The following is a 19841-nucleotide window of genomic DNA, read 5'->3' as shown; positions in this document are numbered from 1 at the left end:
TTTTAAATAATGTTTTAAATATTAATTTTCTCATATTTCATTATTTTTAAATATGGAATTTCACCAAAAAAAATTATGTTCATTTAATCCATTGTAATTTTTATTAGACTCATAACTATCTCAAATAAATAAATAAATGACGTAACGAAATGGGTGGTCACCTTCGGCCGGTTGTCAAGCCAACCCAGAATGGAAGCGGATATGACGTATCGACACTAAAGATGGCGTCAGATTCAAACGGCTGCTGGACTAATGTCGCTGTAAGTGTTTTGAAAAGTCCACTACGAGCGGTTTCCAGATTTATTATTGATGCTATAAACAACGTGTATAGATTAGACTTCTTCTTGCTAGTTAAAGGACGTTTGGGGGATTAAAAAGATGAACGTTTAGAATATTATCCGCGAAACGGATCTTTGTTCGGATTGAAACAAACCTCCATTCACGAAATGTTAAGATTTGATATTAACTTGTTGAATGACCAAGTTATTGACGAGGTAAATTAATCGTTTTGAAGTTCAGAGAATCTTTGGGGAATACTGTTGAATTCGGCACACATTAAAACCACAAATTAGACATGTGCATGTGTAAAATATCAGCTGTAGGTTGTTGACAACGACATGTAATCATCTCTCAGATGCCGAATAGAAGAGAAGTTCCGGGTGATCCATAAACCGTCCTACGCTTTTTTCCCAGGTGGAGTTTTACTCGGGCGATGCGATGTTTAACGTTAACTCGATAGATTTATGAACGGAGGTTGGCTTGGCGGGTTGTCGAGGCAACGCCAGGTAAGCGAACTGGGCGTGCGCCGTAACCACAGCAACGCGGCGATGCAGACGGAGGCGGCGGAGCGCAGGAGACGACGGCCGCCTGGGGGGAGCAGGCGCAGAGCCTCCTCCAGGAGGCCCGAGGAGGAGACCGACAGGTATACAGTGACTGCAACACTCACTCCGTGTGTATCTATCCATACAATCATGTGTATCTATCAATACAGTCATGTGTATCTATCAATACAGTATATATCATGTTTATATATATATATATACTTTATCCTCAGGTTAAAAGACATCATCGGGAAACAGAAAGAACAGCAGACGGGAAGTGGGGAGGAAGATGAGGAGAGAGAGAAGGAACAAGGGAGGAGGGAAGGAAGAGAGGGAGGAGGACAGAGGGGCCCGAGGAGAGAGAGGAGCAAGAGGGCGGAGTCAGGAGGTGAAGAAGACAACCGGTCTGGGGGGAGGAGGTGGAGAGTCCATCAGCTGGAGAGAGAAAGACTGGAGCTGACGTCCTGCCACAACCAGGAGGTGAGACGTAGTACAGTGCAGAGTACTATCTGAACCCCCCATGTGTACCACAGTAGTACCTGTACCCCCCAGGTGTACTATAGTACTCTGTGTACTCCCCCAGGTGTGCCAGCTGCAGGCCCAGCTGACCTGTCTCAGGTCCCTGGTGGAGCGAGGAGAAGCTCAGCGGGTGGAGCTTGAGTATCAGCTGACGCTGAGCCAGCGAGACTCCGCCCGAGCCTCCGAGCTCACCGGTGAGTAAATCGAACGCACCCTCTGAGACCTGTGGCAGAGCAGGCTCAGCAATGAGTGTGTGTGTGTGTGTGTGTGTGTGTGTGTGTGTGTCATGGTGCGGGTCTCAGAGCGAGCAGCAGAGCTCCAGCGGGAGGTCCAAGAGGTGAGGAAAACTCTGGAGATCACGCGGCGGAGCAGAGACGAGGACCAGCATGCTTTGCAGCAGGAGGTGGAGGAGCATGACACACTGATCCAAAGCTTCAGCTCGGAGAACCAACGACTGCATCGACTACTGCAGGTCACACACACACACACACACACACACACACACACACACACACAGTCACACACAGTCACGATTTATTTTGTATCTTCGATAAAAATCTCTCCCCTCCAGGATCAAGAGGAGGTTCTTAAGGAGTCGGAGAGGAGGATGGTGGAGCTGCAGAAGGAGAAGGACGAGGAGGCCGAGGTGAACAGACGACTCTCCGGCGAGCTGAAATACCTGGCAGAGAGAGAGGAGAGGAGCAGGAGGGAGAAGGAGGTAAGGGAAGGAGTGGGCGGAGAGGGAGCTGAGGGAAGGAGAGGAGGTCACAGAGGTCATTTGTTTGTTTCCGTAGGTGATGGATCAGCGGGTGAAGTCTCTGGAGGCGAGTGTGGAGGCGGAGCGAGCAGCTCACCTGGAGTCCAAGTTCAACTCGGAGATCGTCCAGGTAACACACAAACACACACACACACAAACACACACACACGCAGACACACACACACGCAGACACACACAAACCTGTAATTAAGTACAAGTGTGTTAAAGATGAACCGCTGACAGGAAGCTAGTGATGGACAAAATCTTGTTATTTTCAGTTGAAGAGGTTAAAATTGAGTTGTGACCCCTCTCTGCGACCATGTGACCCGGCAGCTAAGGGGGCGGGACTTGGAGGCGGCGCTGGCGGCGGAGCGGTCCGGCCAGCAGGAGGCGCAGCGCGGGCTGGAGTCCCTGAGGGCTCAGCTCGGGGAGAAGGAGGCGGCGTTGGGCCGCGAGAGGGAGCGGAGCGGCGGGGCGGAGCGCGGCCTGCAGCGGTGAGACGCCTTCACTGACCGGTCACACCGTGGGACATCAGGGAACTCACACTTCATGTGTGTGTGTGTGTGTGTCTCCAGGCTGCAGAAGGAGTACGAGCGGTGCAAGTCTGACCTGAGCGTTGCCTTGGAGACGGAGAGGAGGTCGACCTCTGACCTCACAGAGCGGCTAGAGGAGGAGAAGAGACAGCACAACCACACACACACACTGCTGCAGCAGGTGACACACACACACACACACACACACAAACACACACACACACACACAGGTGCGTTTAATTGCCGTGTTACATTTCTTCTTCTGTGTTCAGGAAGCTGAGAGACGCAGAGACGCAGAGGAACGTTTGAAAAGCTTGAGAGACGCGCTGCAACAACACAACTCCACAGGTACACACATGCACCCCCACGCACACACACCTGCACCCACCTCAGCAGGTCACTCATGTGTGTGTGTGTGTGTGTGTGCAGGCACCGGCCCTCCTGCAATGCATGATGGGAGCCGTGGCCCCCCTGCAGACCTGGCCCAGCTGCTGGAGGCCACGCTGCAGGGACAGCGGCTCAGACTGGAGGGGGCGGAGCAACAGGTCCAGGATCTGCGGCTGGAGAACCAGACCCTCCAACGGCTGACCTCGGATCAGAGCCGACGGCTGGAGGTAGACGTCTGGTCCCCGACCGGAAGAGGACGAGGAGGAGGTCTTCATCTGACCCTTTGTCTCCTGTCTCTGTCCTCTGCAGGAGTCTCAGCAGGCCTCCCTCACTCTGGAGGAGGAGGTGACACGCCTTCGCACCGAGAGCTCTGATTGGTCCATGCTGAGCAGAGGTCTGCAGGCCCAGCTGGAGAGAGAGAGGGAGAAGGAGAGGGAGAGGGGGGAGAAGGAGAGGGAGAGGGAGGAGAACCAGAGGGAGAAGGAGAGAGAGAGGGAGGAGACAACGTCAGAGATCCAGAAGATAACTGATTACTACCAGAAAGAGTCAAAGGTGAAGATACTCTTTGTCTCTGTCTCTCATGTCCTCTCTATGTCGTCCTCAGTGTAACGTCATTAAGTCCTTGGAACATTTGATTAAACAGTGTGAGGCAAAGACATTAAACCACCTCACACCGTGTGTGTGTGTGTGTGTGTGTGTGTGTGTGTGTGTGTGTGTGTGTGTGTGTGTGTGTGTGTGTGTGTGTGTGTGTGTGTGTGTGTGTGTGTGTGTGTGTGTGTGTGTGTGTGTGTGTGTGTGTGTGTGTGTGTGTGTGTGTGTGTGTGTGTGTGTGTGTGTGTGTGTGTGTGTGTGTGTGTGCGCGCGCGCGCGCGTCCCAGGCCCATCTCTCCTTCCTCCACCTCCTCTACCAGCACCTCCTGGCCGGCTGTGTCCTCCTGGATCAGCCCCATAGCATGCTGGGAGATTTCACCTGGGAGGAGCTGTGTGAGGTCGTCACGGAGCAGGTGGACCAGCTGACCTCTGACCTCCGCAGGGCCGACACCAAGGTGAGCCGTGCGGTCCGGTTCTGAGGATGGTGATGGAGAAGGAGTCAAGGTCCAAGGTGAGTGACCCCTCTCTCTCTCTCTCTCTCTCTCTCTCTCTGTGTAGATCGCCCAGCTGCAGAGCGTGTGCGACCAGAAGAGTGTGTGTGTGCGTGAGCTGCAGCGCAGTCAGGAGGGTGTGTTGTCCCGTCTGGAGGAGAGCACGAGGAGCCAGGAGGAGGCGTGGAGCCGCCGACACACACACCTGCAGGAGGAGCTGCAGGTAACACACACACACATCGTGACACACCTGGGGGTCAGTGTGATCTAACCTCAGCTAAGCCTCATGGGTAATGTAGTTTTCAAGTCACTCAGGCTAACAAACGATGGCCACGCCCTGAACCAGTGGCTCCTCCCACTTCACCACTGCTCTCCTCCTCTCTCCCAGCTGTGTCGCTCCCAGTGCGACTCCCTCCGCGGCCGCGCCTCCTCCCTGGAGCGCCGCGTCTCCTCGCTGACCTCCGACGTGTCGCGTGGCCGCGGGGAGTCGGCCTCCTTCCTAGCGGCGTGCGCCCTGCTGGGCGGCGCGCTGGCTCACGCACGCCGCCGCCTCCGGGCGCTCGGACAGCAGAAGGCGCTGCTGTGCAGGCGACTGGCGGAGAGGGAGGTGCTGGAGGAGGAGGTGAGGAGGCTGGCCCAAGCTCTTGGAGGCGAGGAGGAGCAGGATGAGGAGGAGGAGGAGGGGAGGAGGAGGAGGAGGAGGAGGGCGGCGGCGGGGCGGTGGAGGAGGGCCGTGTGCGCGGTGCTGGCGGCGGGGAGGTGCAGCGCACTGGGTCGACGCACCGCGGTGCTCTTCAGGCTCGAGGCGGGCGAGTGCGTCACCATGGCAACAGGGAAGGGTCGAGAGGCAGAACGCTCAGGTGGGACACCTCTTCCTCCTTGTTCTTCTGCTGCTGTAGAATTGTGGTAACATCACGCCTGATTTAACCGTGTGTTTCAGGTAAAGACGAGGTCGGAGGTCGTGAGGGGGCGTGTGCTCGCTGGCTGCGCTCTAAAAGCCTCTCCTCCCTCATTCTGTCCTCCATGTGCGACCTGCAGGGGGCGCTGACACACACTGGTACCACACACACACACACACACACACACTATGTGCCATTCATGCGTGTGCGTGTAGAGACAAGACGTCTCATTCTGCCTCTTTAGGCTCCGCCCCTCCGGACTTGATGACAGCCGCTCGCTCCGCGTTGTCCCGCCTCCTGGAGGGCCTTCCCGACCAACCGGATGCAGCGGCGTCCGAGGACTCGCTGATTGGTCGGCTGAGGGTCGGACTCATCGGACGGACGCCTCCTCGGCCAAATACAAAGGTTACACACACACACACAGACACACACACACGTCAGTTCACCGTCATCAGCTGACCTTTGACCTCCCATCAGGCCCTAGTGTCCACCCTCCAGCAGCACTTCCTGCTCTTCAGCCAACGGCTGCACTCAGCCGAGGTGGAGAGGCGGAGCCTGAGGTTGGAGGTGGCCAATCTGAAGAGAGGACGGCGGCAGGAGAAAGAGCTCACCTGCAGGACGGTGAGGGTCCACACACACACACACACACACACACGCACACACACCTGTACTGTCTGATGAACACATCCACATGCGTGTGCAGGTCCCGGTGAAGCGGTTCCACAGTGTGTGTGTGGAGCTCCGTCAGGCGCTGAGCAGGGAGCAGGAGGCCCAGGCTCTCATCCAGGAGCAGACGGAGAAGCTCCACGAGCTGCAGCTCCGAGTGGACGCGCACAGCGACACACAGCGCACACTGAGCCTCACCTGTCAGGTACTACCACGCCTCTAAGGCATGCTAGGCCACGCCTCTCAGGTATGATAGGCCACGCCTCTCAGGTATGCACGCCACACTCAGGTGCTACGAGCCACGTTTAATCCAGTCAAATCAAGTTATGACTGTGAGCCATGACTGAAAAGGGGTCCAGCTCACAGTGACCTCACAGTGACCTCGCAGTGACCTCACAGTGACCTCACAGTAATCGTCTTAGTGCAAACAGGAAGCACCAACAGCTGATCCTGCATCCTTTTGGCTGTAGTATAATTGCAGGTGATGTGACGACAGGTGAGCTCATTTTAATACGCCTCTCTCTAGTCTCTGACGGAGGCTCGGAAGGAGGTGAGTCGGAAGGAGCGCTCGCTGAGGATTCTGGGTAAGCACCTGTTGGGGGTTCAGAGGGAGAGGAGGCAGCTGGAGGACGAGCTGAGCAACGTCGCCAGGTAAGGCTCGCCTGTCGCACCTGTCCACCCAGGGCGTGTTCCGCGTTACCTGTCTGTTGCTCCGCCCCTCACAGACGCAGAGAGTACCTGATCGGCAGCATGGCGGCCGCAGAGACGACCTACAGCGAGGTGCGGTGCATTTACGTGTCCATATCTGCATGCAGGCGTAGAGAAGCACCACGTAACGTTTTCCGCGTGGTCTTCAGGTCAGAGACAGTCTCCTCCAATCACGTCGCTCGCCGTCGGCCCCGCCCCGCCCCCCGCCGTTACCCATGGAACACCTGGACTCCAGCGGAGCGGAGAGCATCATGGGAGCTCCCGAGGTGGCGGCGTGCCGCAGTCTGCTCTCCTCCGCCGCTCAGCTCTATCACACCTGCAGCTCCAGGATCGACTGGCTGCAGCAGGAAGTCTCCACCTACCGGGGTCACGTGACCGCGCTGCGCGGCGAGCTGCAGGACGTGTGTCTCCGTGACAACCTCGCCTACGTCCCCGTGAGGCGCCCACTCACTGTTTCACTTTGTGTGTCTTTTTTGATAAAGAACAGACGACCACAACGTATAAATGAAATAATCAAATAAATTATAAATTGTATCAAATCGTACAATTATGTATCTCATACAAAGTCTTGTAATATTATAACATAAAATAAAATGATTATTTTTTACTTTCAGGTGGCTGAATTTCCTGAAAGCTTTCCATTCGCTGACGTCGGAGTCCCTCAACGCATCCCCGTCTCTGATTTGTCGAAGGGTCTGCCTGTTGGCTTAAGCCCCGCCCCACCAGGGCAAAGCCCGGCTCCGCCCCTCTCAGAACCCAAAATGAGGGAAAGGAAAGCCACGAAGAAGAGTCAGAGGAGGCAGGAAGGAGATGTAGGAGTTCCACATGTCTGCTGATCAGTGTGTGTCTGTGTGTGTGTGTGTGTGTGTGTGTGACTCACCAGCGGCTGGTTTCACCTCCACTGAAATCTTTGTGCTGTTGTTGTGTTGTTTCAAATAAAGCGTCTTGTTCCACATACTTGCTGTCTTAATACAATAATATTGATAACAACAACGTTTAATAACGTGTGTACATTGTGTTTTACTTCACACATAACACTCACATAACTGTGTGATATCACTCACTCTTGGTTCCCGGGTGTTGCCATGGTTACCGGTGTTCAGGTGAAGTGATGAGTGAACATTATTGATCTGAGGTTCTAATAACCTGGTCATGTGAGCAGGAAGAAACTTTCAACCATAAGAAGAAGAAAAATGATTTTACTTTACTGCTGAATCGGCACAACGACGCTGTGTGTGTGTCCTCAGGCTGTGTGTGTGTCCTCAGGCTGTGTGTGTGTGCGCGTCTTTTTGCCTCCATGGGGATTTCTTTTAATGTGTCAACGGAAAAATAAAAGCGTCCTACGCTCACACACTCTCAGGGTCTGTTTGTGTGTGTGTGTGTGTGTGTTGAGAGGTCTCTTACAAAGTGACTTAATCTGCTGTCACAGACACACACACACAGACACACACAGTGCTGATTCAGCTGAGGAGGATTCTCGTCTTTTCTCTGGAGATGTTTGTCGTCAAAATGAAAGAAACTCCTCAAAACTAAGTTTTGGATTTTTTTTTACTTCAATGTGAAACACAAGTTTAACTTTTCATTGAACAACTGGTTTAACTGCATTGTGTCTGTGTATGGATATATATCTACATTCATACATGTACACAATATACACAATGTAATATGTAGCGAACAAAAACTAATTCTCATCATCGTGTTGATACCAACCATGTGTGTATGTACATATATGTGTATATTTTGATATACATGCTGTATATATTTATACGTGAATATTTTGATAAATATACACAACTGTGTATGTGGGTACTTAATGTTGTTAATAAGTAAAGTGTGTGTGTTGTGACTGACATCAGGGCCCTTAAAGCTGCTCACTCACCGCGTTTCAAAGGAGCGGCTAGCTTAGCTTAGCAACACACGCAGGCCCCTCGGCGTCTCCGTGACGACCGCATTGAGCCTGTTAGACGTCCTCAAAACGCAGATTAAACTCTTTAAATCCGCACGATGCTTCTTGTAAAACGCTGCCAGCGACAAATATCAAGTGACGAGGAGGAAACTTATAATCCTTAAATGAGCATGATAGACCCCTTAAATGAACATGATAGACCCCTTAAATGAGCATGATATAACCCTTAAATGAGCATGATATAACCCTTAAATGAGCATGATAGACCCCTTAAATGAACATGATATAACCCTTAAATGAGCATGATATAACCCTTAAATGAGCATGATATAACCCTTAAATGAGCATGATAGACCCCTTAAATGAACATGATATAACCCTTAAATGAACATGATAGACCCCTTAAATGAGCATGACAGAACCCTTAAATGAACACAAAAGAACCCTTAAATGAGCATGACAGAACCCTTAAATGAACACAATAGAACCCTTAAATGAACACAATAGAACCCTTAAATGAGCATGACAGAACCCTTAAATGAACACGATAGAACCATTAAATGAACACAATAGAACCCTTTAATGAGCATGACAGAACCCTTAAATGAACACAATAGAACCCTTAAATGAGCATGATAGAACCCTTAAATGAGCATGATATAACCCTTAAATGAACATGATAGACCCCTTAAATGAACATGATATAACCCCTAAATGAACATGATAGACCCCTTAAATGAACATGATAGACCCCTTAAATGAACACGATAGAATCCTTAAAGAGCATGATAGAACCCTTAAATGAGCATGACAGAACCCTTAAATGAACACAATAGAACCCTTAAATGAACACAATAGAATCCTAAAGAGCATGATAGAACCCTTAAATGAGCATGATAGAACCCTTAAATGAGCATGATATAACCCTTAAATGAACACAATAGAACCCTTAAATTAACACAATAGAATCCTTAAAGAGCATGATAGAACCCTTAAATGAGCATGATAGAACTCTTAAGTAAACACAATAGAACCCTTAAATAGTCCTGTCTATGTATTACTTATACATATGTGCTGCATTCCTACTTCTCATTGAAACACTGTACTACATCTTTGAGGTACATGTAGTACTTTATAGTGTACTACGATGCAGAGGTAGAGTATTTCCCAGTATGGCATTAGTACTTCCACTGTCACGGTTTGGTCTCTTTCCCTGTTTTAGTTTGAAGTTTCATGTTCCTTGTGGTCCTGGGTTAACTTCACTTCCTGCCTTGTCCTGTGATTGCCTGAGTGTTTCCACCTGTGTCCTATCACCTGCACCTCCCTCGTGTATTTAAGCCCCGTGTGCCTGTTGTCCCTTGTCACGTCATTGTCAAATGTCTCCCGTGGTTGGAGCACGTCGGTTTTGGTTTTTGGTTTTTGGTTTGTTTTTGAAATAAAGAGCACCTCTCGTGGAAGACCCTGCGTTTGAGGCCTGCTTCCGCCTGCACCTCCACGCCTACGTGACATCCACGTACATGATGAACATGTACTTTTCCAAGTTGAGACTGAAATGAATAGAAAATATTATTTTTTTAAAGTACAAAAAGAATCTGTAAAAAAATGTCAGCATCGTGTTTAGTTTTTCTGTTTCTGCCCCCCCCCCACCCCGATGAATATTCAGACCTTTCACAGGAGCGAGTCCTGTCCTAGTTGTACCTGCGACACACACACACACACACACAGACACACACACACACATTTTTTTTCCAGCAGTGACGGCTTCAGAGCCAAGTTGGACCCACTACAAAGGAGACCCCCCCATACGCAGGAGTAATGACACAGATATAAAAAGGGGGCGGGACCACACACACTAACTCCGAGGGGTGGGATAAGAGGCTGGAGGGGGGGGGGGGGCGCGCACACACACACACACTGCAGATTGGGTTTATGTGAAGGGACACACACTAAATATCCTGTTAAATGAGTGACACACAAACCCCCCCTAAAAACACACTCACACACACACACACACACAGACTTTAGATTCATGTAAAATTCACTTTCTGTGAATTCGTCGTTTGAGGCGACAAAAGATGTCAAAGTGACAAAGAGGGAAAAGAAGTCGCTTCGTTTCATGTTTCATCTCCTCATGGAGACGCAATATTTATGTGTACAAATACATGTTAAATATATATAAACAAACCAATTCACATGTGTATGTTGACAGTAATAATCAACATGAATACATGTATATAAGTATATATATTTAAAAACAAACATAGTTTTGACTGAGCATGTGTAGTAATGTTTTATGTAATGTTAATTTGAGATCTATTCAAGTACTTGAGCTGTATTACAAGACATGATGTACTTTGGGATGAAGTACTTGTGATGCAGTACTTTGGGATGAAATACTTTGGGATACCTGTGTACAGAATGTGTTTCACCTGTCGGGTCTGACTCCATGATCTCCCTGGTTCTGATTGACGCGCGGGTTGTTTGTGGCGGGGTTACCGTGGTTACCGTGACTACAGAGCAGGTTACCTCCTCCATAACTCAGGAGCTGTTGGAGTTTCCTTCTGCTGCTTTGATTGTTGTGTGACCTGCTTCCAAAAGTCTTTTACAATACAGGACTCTCTCTCACACACACACACACACACACACACACACACACACACACACACTCACACACTCACACTCAGGACAGCGAGGAGGTGGTGCTGTTGCTGCCGTTTCAAACACGACCCCTCTGAGAGGTTCTTGTTGGGAAGTGTGTCAACAAACTATTATCACACACACAGACACACACACACACAGTTATCATCTGATATTCTAATTAGTACGACATCAAAACAGGAAAGAGGTCCACCAGCTCCCAGCAGACACTCAGTCTGCCCAACAGCCCTACCTTCACCACGTGTGTGTGTGTCTGTATGTTTGTGTGTGTGTGTGTGTGTGTGTCTGTGTGTGTGTGTGTCTTCACATCGACAGCATCAGATACTTTTCAGGTCATTTCTGCTTCGGGGAGAAAAAACGTCATTTATTGCAGATTTCTGTCTCTTTGTTCTTTCTGACTGCAGTTGTTGTTTTCTTCTTCTTCTTCTTCTTCTGTGTCTCAGTTGGAGCGCTGCGGGATTCGAACCCGCGTCCTTGTGTGTCCCTGCGGGTGTCCTCCTTGTGTGTCTGCTCCTTCGTCCTTGCAGTGCGCCTGGCGGCCGGCCAGCTGCCCTACTGTCCCCTGATTGAATCTCACAGGGGGGGGGGGGGGGGGCTGCCTCCCACAGGGGGGCTGTTTCCTGGGGGACACGCAGGAGACAGACACAACAAGGACAGAAGACGTCTCCGGGTCAACATCCCTGATGGACATCGTAAAGCAAAAAGACAAAAACAGGAGGTAGAAACAGAAAAGGAGTACTCAACATACTCAATGTACTCAATGTACTCAATGTACATAATGCACTTAATGTACTCAATGTATTTGATGTACTCATTAGTTTAAAAAAAACCTGACTGTGGTGACTTTTTCTCAAGTTAAAGTTCTGAGTATTTTCTCCAGTTTAACTCCTTACCTGTGACCTCTGACCTTTCTCCTAGCAGGTCGATCGGCTCATCTGAAGCTTGTTAGCATTTAAACACACACACGCGCACACACGCGCACACACACACACACACACACACACACACCCACGCAGTAATAAATAAAGAATAAGTAAAGATGCTGAGCGTTGAATCATCGTCCAATCAGAACTCTTCAGCTCCTTCAGAGGGAGGAGTCAAAGAATGTGGAACCTTGGAAGAAGAAGAAAATCCCTGAAAATATGAGAGACAGAGAGAGACGTGAGACATTAGTGCAGCTTTTGCTGCTGATTGTACCAACGAGCCGACAGGTCAGTACGCTTTCATATTAATAGAATCGATCACATTGCATCTGTTATTAGATTTAATAAGTAGATATATAAGTGGGAAAGTGTTTGTCATTTAAATTCTGTTTCTGCATGTTTACAAAATTGTCTCTAAAGCAACATCCAAAATGAATATATTTAAAATTCAAAGTGTATGAATAATCAATATTGATTATATTATATTGATATGATGTTATTTTTTTGCTAAATCCGCTGATCTCTTATTATGTTTACAGGCTATAGATACTTTGCATATTACTGTTATTATTGTCATTGTTAAAAAAGGAGACCTAAAATGTATCCCATATGTATTTAAATAATAATATTAAATAATTAAATAATTTATATGAATTAAAAAACTACGGTGAATGATAATTATTTCCAATAATTTGCATTTGTTTTCCAGCTTAACATTATTTTCATTGATATACAAATAATGCTATTAATTAAAAATAAATATGAATTGACCAGCTCTCAGTGATCAATGAATTCATTGTATATAAATACCTTGATACACACACACACACACACACACACACACACACACACACACACACACACCCTCATGTAAAATAAAAAATATCCTGAATAATTGTAGAAGCACAAGTAAGAGAATAACATTGCTGAATTATTGTCTTTGTCTTTTGACAATAACTGAGTGCAGGACTGAGCCATGAGGACGACTCTGGACTCTGAGGAGGTACAACAATAAGAACAACAGTGTGTGTGACGGTTGTGTGTACGTCCTCTCACAAGCACACAATAATAACAGGTGTTGATCTTCAGTCCGTCAGGTGCACGGCGCCCGGCTGCAGCTGTGCGTGTTTCAGACCAGGAAGTGACCAGCTCAGGTCATGTGACCGCTGTGGACACGGCTGGGTCGCACACGGTACGACACGCGCACACACACACTTTGCAGATGTGTTACGTCGCCACGCTGACATGAAGTCAGGTGTCGCTGTCATCGCATCACCGAGAGCATCTGGAGCAAACATCTGCACACCCACAATGTTTTTCAGGTGGAGGACACACATCTGCTGGCCTCCTCTTTCACACCTTTAGTTTGTGTGTTTGTTCTTTCTCTTAAGCTCTGGCGAAGCTCCGCCTCCGGAGCTGCCCGCCCTCCAGCGGCGGCCCGGTGGAGGTCGCCCTTCCCGGCCCGGTGCTGGACCTGAGCTCCCTGGTCCTCTACGGAGCTCAGGCCGTCCCCGTTCGCCTGAAGATCCTCTTGGACCGGCTCTACAGCGTCCTGAGCCCGCAGCAGGTACGGCCTGTGGTCCCAGACCAGCTGATCCACAGGGGGCGTGTCACGTGTTACATGTTCTACGTCCTCCTCAGGTGGGCCACATACTGCACACGCTGGGCTGGAGTCTGGGCGACTACGTCAGAGGCTACATGCTGCAGGTAAGCGCTGTACGGGAGATGGATAACATAATGAGGCATGTGATCCACGGCGCTACACGGAGGTCGTAGAAGGTCGTCTTCATCGATAAAGGCCCCACAAACACGACGAAAAGGAACCGTGGACTCATGTTCACAGACTTTATGACCTACAATCCCTCTAAAGGAAGGATCCTAGTATCAAATGCATTGTGAAGAACCAGCGGGCCAATATCCTGTAAACTACTGCTAAATATTTACCTGTGTGTAGATGTTTCTAAAGCACCTTTAAACCAATCGGCCTATTTTGTAAAATCAATATTTCTAAAAGCAGACTTCGAAGCAGGGATGTAGTCACTGAGCGGAATAGAGAAAGAACACGGAATAAAGATGGAGGACGGAAGGTTAAAGCCAGTAAAAGGGGAGGAGTTTAACACGTCTCGACCAATGAGCGCTGGTAGAATCGCGCTCTGTGTGCTTGAGCTCTTTCCTCCACAATCCCTCGGGTTTGACGCGGTGCCTTGATGTTTCCCGCCCAGCATCCCGGCGGGAAGCCGCTGGACCGATGGCTGGCGGCGCCCCCCGAGGAGGAGCTGCTCATCCTCCAACAGTTCCTGCGCTTTGGCGAGACTCGGCCCATCGTGGAGCTGATGACGCTCCAGTGCCTGGCGGCCGTCGGTCACGTCTCCGACCTCCAGCCGAGCTCCGCCCCCAAGGGCCTTCGGCGGGGCGGCGGCGTTGAACGAGAGGCTGGGGCGTTCGGGTGCGCGAGGGGAGACTTGCGTCCGGTCTGTCGCTACGAGAAAATCAGTCCGGCAGACCACAAAGAGACCGTCAGCCATTTTGGAAACTTTCTGCCACTCCCCTTTCCAAACTCTGCCTGCTTGGCTCCTCCCACCAAGGTAACCAGAAGCTTTACTGATTGACAGAACGAAGCTTCTTTAAGTCTGATTAAGAGGGTTTTGTTTTGTTCACTTTTACACCAGGAGCTACTTCCTCCCAGTAAGCTGACCCAATGCCTACGGAGGCTCAGTGGGGCCAAACCGCCCCAGAGACAGGGAGGAGGACCAGAGGAGGGCGAGGGTCCAATTTCTAAAGTTGAACCGGGTTCAAAAGTCAAAGAAGACGCAGAGATGCAAAATACGACCCGCTCCGAGCAGGAGGCCGACCTCCAAATGGCCAAACAGGAGGACACCTCCTCGCTCTCTCCTTGCCTTAGCTCCCCACTGGTTCCTTCTTCTTCCTCACTCCGTCGGTCCCTTTCCTCCTCTTCCTCTTCTCCCCCGAGGATCCCCCAGAAGCTTCAGGGATCCTCCTCCTTCCCTTTCAAGTCCCTCCCATCCTTCTCTTCCTCCTTCCTCTGTCCTCTTCCCTACTCCTCCTTTCCCTCCTCCCTGCGTCCTCTCGCATCCTCGTCTTCCTCCCTCTGTCCTCTCCCCTCTTCCCTTTGCTCCCTCCCTTCTGTCTCCCCAGCAGGGGTTCGCAAGGGGCGAGTCTGCTGCGGCGTTTGTGGGAAAAGCTTCTATGACAAAGGTAAGAATGTTTCTGTTTCACATCCAGTATTTAGAGGGGAGGGGAGCTCCTCAGGGCTCAGGTTTAGATCCCCTACTTATTTACTTCTTGGTGTTCCACAGGGTTCAATATGGTCTTCAGATGAGAACAACCGAACGTTTCCTCCTTACCGCAGTGAACCGAGCTCATGAGACTGATCGGCTCTGAACTTGAGTTCCCCGTCTGCCTTCTGTCTCTGCAGGAACTCTGAAGATCCACTACAACGCGGTCCACCTGAAGATCAAGCACCGCTGCACGGTGCCGGGCTGCTCCATGGTCTTCAGTTCGCTGCGCAGCCGCAACCGGCACAGCGCCAACCCCAACCCCCGGCTGCACACGGGCGCCGGCCGGGACCCGCACGCCACTCGCAGGGGAGGAGACGTCGGCGTCCTGTGGCGACAGGACGAGGACGGGCGCCCACGGACCAACGGGTCGAGCGCCGATGCTGGTGCTCCTCCTCCCCTCCCACGCCCCCCGAGCCGAGCCTCCGAGGAGAGCCTGACCTCGCCGGGGTCGCCTCTCGTCGCGTCGGTGGACGAAAGCGAACGCCGCCGCCGCCAGCTGGACCCTCGCTCCAACCGCACAGAGCCCTGCCCCCTCACAGGCCCCGCCCCCGTCACCGGGGGGGCTCCAGGCGTACGACCAGCGTCACGTGAACGTGAAAGACAAGAAGAGGCTCACGAGTCCGGTGACTCTTTGCCAAAGAAGAAACCCAGGAAGTCGAGCATGCCGGTGAAAATAGCGAGGGACGGGAGGGACGGGGAGGAGGCGTTTGATTGGTCTAGAACTTTATAGACACATTTAAAATCAATAAATCCACACCAAGATTCTTTGACAATTCTAATAAAGTATTTTCTTCAGCTTACTGAAAGCCGACTGCGATAACAAGTTTTATTCTACCAATAATTTACCTGACATTTAAAATTCAGTTGATATGAACATATGAGCATGTTCTGCATCATAGTGACTTCAGCACCTGCATATGTGATAAGGATGATAAAAATGTCTGTATTTAATAAATCATTCCGCTCTGTTTCCCTACTGTAGTTATTTGCTGGTTATCGCAACATTTCCTGCAAACATATAATTCATCCTGAAGGGTCAAATTTCACTATAAACAAAAATGATACATTTCTTTGGTAATTTTTTTCGGTCCAGTTATTATTCTGTAACCGTGTCCACGTGTAAATATGTAACCACCATCGAAGAAGAGGCAGAAGCGGGAACCTTTGACAACTGGTCTCAGTTCCCCGTCGGACGGTGTTTCTGCTCGCAGACCGGAAACGGAGCCAATAAGCGAGTGAACAGCGTCCGACGCCTCGCTGAAGGTCTGAAGCGAAACGCGTCTCGGCTCCACGGACATGTCCACCGGGGGGGTCCTGAGGGGCGTCGTCGCGCGCAGACTCGCCGCCGCCTCGCGGGAGATCCTCGCGCTCGTGGACCGAATCGTGGCCGCATACGAGGAGGAGGCGTCGGGCTTCAGGCGGGAGATCGACCGGCAGGAGAAGCAGCTGGAGCTCCTGCGGGGAGGAGCGGGTTGGTCCTTCTGTGTTTAGACATTCATGTTGAACTGTTCGTAAATACGTCTATAATAGTAATAAATAACGATTCCCTCATTTGCATAATTAGACTTTTCGGTGAGACGATGTAGAATTGCGTTTTACACAAGTTTTATATAAGCAATCGAATCATAATCAAAGCACAACAAATCACACATTCTCTTAAAACATGCAAAATCCAGATGTGAGGAGCAGTGGGGGGCCTCCTGAGGAAGAAGAGGAGGAAGAGGAGAAGGATGAAGAGGAGGAGCAGCCAGAGAACCTTGAAGACTCTACAGACGAAGCTCCATCAAGGTTCCTTCATATTTATTTACGTCTTATCTTTCGTATTCGTTATAATCAGCTAAGAGAAATCATCCATGATCACTACCAACGCATTCATTACTTTCCCATAGTTCCAGAGGGCAGAAGCCCGGCAGACCTCAGGACCACCTGGACCTCAGGATCCGGATCCTGGAGGACTCTCGGGCCGACGTGCTCTCGACCGGCGGTGAGGGAAATGCTTTCCTCCTTTCTGACATGTGGACGTTTGAAGGTGTTCTCACGCCCCCCCCCCCCCCCCCCCCTCAGCGCTGAAGAGGTGTCCCGCGCTGAGGCTGCGGTGTCCCCGGGGCCTGCGGGAGCCGGACTTCCTGGACCTGCTCCGGTCCTCCTTCCCTCAGCAATGCGGAGGCGCCGGGCGCTTCGAGGTGCTGACGTCGGACCGGCGCCGGCGGCTGAGGCCTCTGAGGGTGACGGCGCTGACGGCCGAGGAGATCAACAGGAGCGCCGGGGGCTCGGGGGGGAAGTCCACGCTCTACATCCGCCTCAAGGTGGCGCACCGGGCCCGCTTCCCCTCTGTGGCTTTAAAGAGAACCATCAGGAGAAGGACTCTAAATCATGATGTTTATTCATATTTCACAAAAACATGTTTATTTATTAATAGTTTAGACAAATGGAGATCGTGTGGGTATATTTAATGATTCACCTCAACTCTTCACTTCCTGAAGTTCAGTTTCTCTGACTTATGGTCACATGACTGTAGATCATGACGTCACAGAGGAGCTCAGAATTGAATCTGGTTGAAGAAAACACATTGAAGTCAATGAAATCTCACATTATAAAGAACTGTCGGTAACAACGTTTTAGTTTTAAATCACTTTTCATCCCTTTTAGACAAAGACGGAGCCTCAGACCGGCGAGAAGGAGGCGGATCCTCCGCAGGCCCAAGACGCAGCCGGACTTCAGACCAGGTGAGTCGAGTTCAGCCTCTCCGTCTGAAGTCCGAATGTCGAGGGTTGCTTCATGTTTGTGTCGTTGGCTTTTTTAGTAAGTCACGACACGGAGAGATTTTAACCCAAACTGCTTCTGCAAATCTTTACTGTAAACTGAGTGGAAATTGTCAAACTGATGGAAACGATGTGTGAGCTCTTAACTTGGACCCTCGTTATTGCGGATGTTTCCAGACACAAAAAAGAAGAGAGACTTTAAGCTCCTCCCTTCTTAATGTGTCCCCCAGCAGCCTGGTTCAGGAGGTCCAGGGTAGCGAAGAGGACGCCTCCCTCAGCTCCGTGTCACATCATCCAGACGTAGAGACCGAGGAAGCTGATGTTGAGGGCGGTCCGACGGCAGAGCCAGCAGGGAGTAAAGGACGCAATGACGATGGAGAGGAAGGAGGAGGAGTTGAAGAAGAAGAAGAAGAAGCCAATCACAGCGGCGAGGACTCGAAACCAGACGGCAGCGGCCTTGCGCTCCAGCCGGAGACGACCACGAGACGAAAAGCCAGACGTTCTGGTGCAGAGAAGACGAAGAGCGCTGCGTCCTGCACAGTCTGCGGCGCTGCGGACCGATTGGAGGAGAAACAGCACGATTGCAGCGTCTGCCGCGCCGCCTTTGCGCAGGAGGCGTCCCCGGAGGACCGCCGGAGACTCAAAAAGGCGGGAAAACCGGACAAATGTCCACAAACCCGCCGCAAGGCGCTAAAGAGACAGCTGGAGGCCAGCGCCGACGAGAAGGCGCACCTGTGCGGCGTGTGCGGCAAATCCCTCAGCGACTACAGGTCGCTGGCCCGCCACAAGATGACGCACTCCGGGGAGAGACCCCACGGCTGTCAGACCTGCGGCAGGCGGTTCAAGCTGCCCGGGACGCTGAGGCAGCACGAGAAGATCCACGCGGCGCGCGAGCGCTCGCACCTCTGCGACGTCTGCTGCAAGATGTTCCTGACGGCCAAGCAGCTGCAGATCCACCTGCGCACGCACAGCGAGGAGAAGCCCTACCGCTGCGGCGAGTGCGGCCGCGGCTTCACCACCAAGGGGCCGCTGACCATCCACATGCGCGTCCACACCGGCGAGGCGCCGTACCGCTGCCCCGACTGCGGCTGGGCCTTCAAGCGCAAGATCAACCTGGACAACCACGTGACCATCCACTCGGGCCTCAAGCCCTTCGTCTGCGGCATCTGCGGGAAGGCGTGCGCCCGCAAGTCCTACCTGACGGTGCACATGAGGACGCACAACGGGGAGAGACCGTACAAGTGTTTGCTGTGCGACAAGGCCTTCACGCAGAGCCACTGCCTGAAGACGCACATGAAGAGCCACGAGGGGGCGACCTGACGCCGCCCTCGTGGAACGTCCTCCTCCTCCTGCTGCAATGTGAACTTCCTTTCAAATGTGTTGTGGTGATTTGAACCGTAGTGTGTAGCGAGCTAAAAAAATAAAGGACTTGTTATTGTTTACAGTGCAATGCGTCTTTTTAAAAGGTTTTTAGTTGTTAACAAAAGTGTGATTTTGATCAGATGGTGACATGAGAGAAGTCCAGCAATAAAGCTCTGAAGACCCACTAAAAAACTCAGTTTCAATCAGTTTGTTTTTTATTCTCTTATGAGAATGTCCCACATTTCCTTATTATTGTGGGATGTAAATCTTGAGCAGCAATAACTCTAAACTCCTAATCGATGTCATTGATCATGTTTATTAACTTGAAAACTTTTATGTGAGAACCATGAATAAAACCTTTTGGGACATAAAAGCTAAATAAAATTCATCACATACTGTATATACAGTATTATAATACAACACATCTTTTGTTTCCTCCATAGTGATTCAAATAAAAATGAATATATCTGAGAGGAAGCTGCTTTAACAAGTATTTTTTCATGCAAAACTCATTTAATGAATGTTTTTTTATTTATACTTCACATTATTGTGTCCCTGG

General features: G+C 50.6%; 3 protein-coding genes across 5 annotated transcripts in view; 2 read left to right on the top strand and 1 right to left on the bottom strand.

Annotated features, from left to right (window-relative positions):
- Window positions 1-19841, bottom strand: part of fgb (fibrinogen beta chain) — a 126701-nt gene that overhangs the window by 13182 nt on the left and 93678 nt on the right. The window lies entirely within an intron of this gene.
- Window positions 95-7482, top strand: LOC119222870 (coiled-coil domain-containing protein 171-like). Of its 2 annotated transcripts, XM_037479828.2 has the most exons (23): window positions 95-260; window positions 694-922; window positions 1055-1301; window positions 1405-1534; window positions 1643-1812; window positions 1912-2058; window positions 2135-2227; window positions 2431-2591; window positions 2673-2811; window positions 2903-2978; window positions 3060-3244; window positions 3327-3569; window positions 3896-4063; window positions 4167-4322; window positions 4488-4959; window positions 5040-5156; window positions 5243-5403; window positions 5476-5619; window positions 5702-5869; window positions 6191-6315; window positions 6390-6444; window positions 6522-6806; window positions 6987-7482. In XM_037479828.2, exons 2-23 carry the CDS (start codon window positions 744-746, stop codon window positions 7206-7208), a joined length of 3843 nt encoding a protein of 1280 aa, XP_037335725.2. In that variant the 5' UTR covers window positions 95-260; window positions 694-743; the 3' UTR covers window positions 7209-7482. The 2 variants fall into 2 exon arrangements, with proteins under 2 accessions (XP_037335725.2, XP_062413605.1); XM_062557621.1 differs by having other exon boundaries at window positions 1643-2058.
- Window positions 16345-19360, top strand: LOC119222923 (zinc finger protein 345-like). Of its 2 annotated transcripts, none has more exons than XM_037479939.2 (6): window positions 16345-16629; window positions 16835-16946; window positions 17048-17142; window positions 17223-17464; window positions 17808-17884; window positions 18154-19360. In XM_037479939.2, exons 1-6 carry the CDS (start codon window positions 16455-16457, stop codon window positions 19238-19240), a joined length of 1788 nt encoding a protein of 595 aa, XP_037335836.2. In that variant the 5' UTR covers window positions 16345-16454; the 3' UTR covers window positions 19241-19360. The 2 variants fall into 2 exon arrangements, with proteins under 2 accessions (XP_037335836.2, XP_037335835.2); XM_037479938.2 differs by having other exon boundaries at window positions 16346-16629; window positions 18151-19360.

This window comes from Pungitius pungitius, chromosome 1, assembly GCF_949316345.1.
Source record: "Pungitius pungitius chromosome 1, fPunPun2.1, whole genome shotgun sequence".
Lineage (NCBI taxonomy): Eukaryota > Metazoa > Chordata > Actinopteri > Perciformes > Gasterosteidae > Pungitius > Pungitius pungitius.
This window is presented reverse-complemented; position numbering and strand designations above follow the sequence as displayed.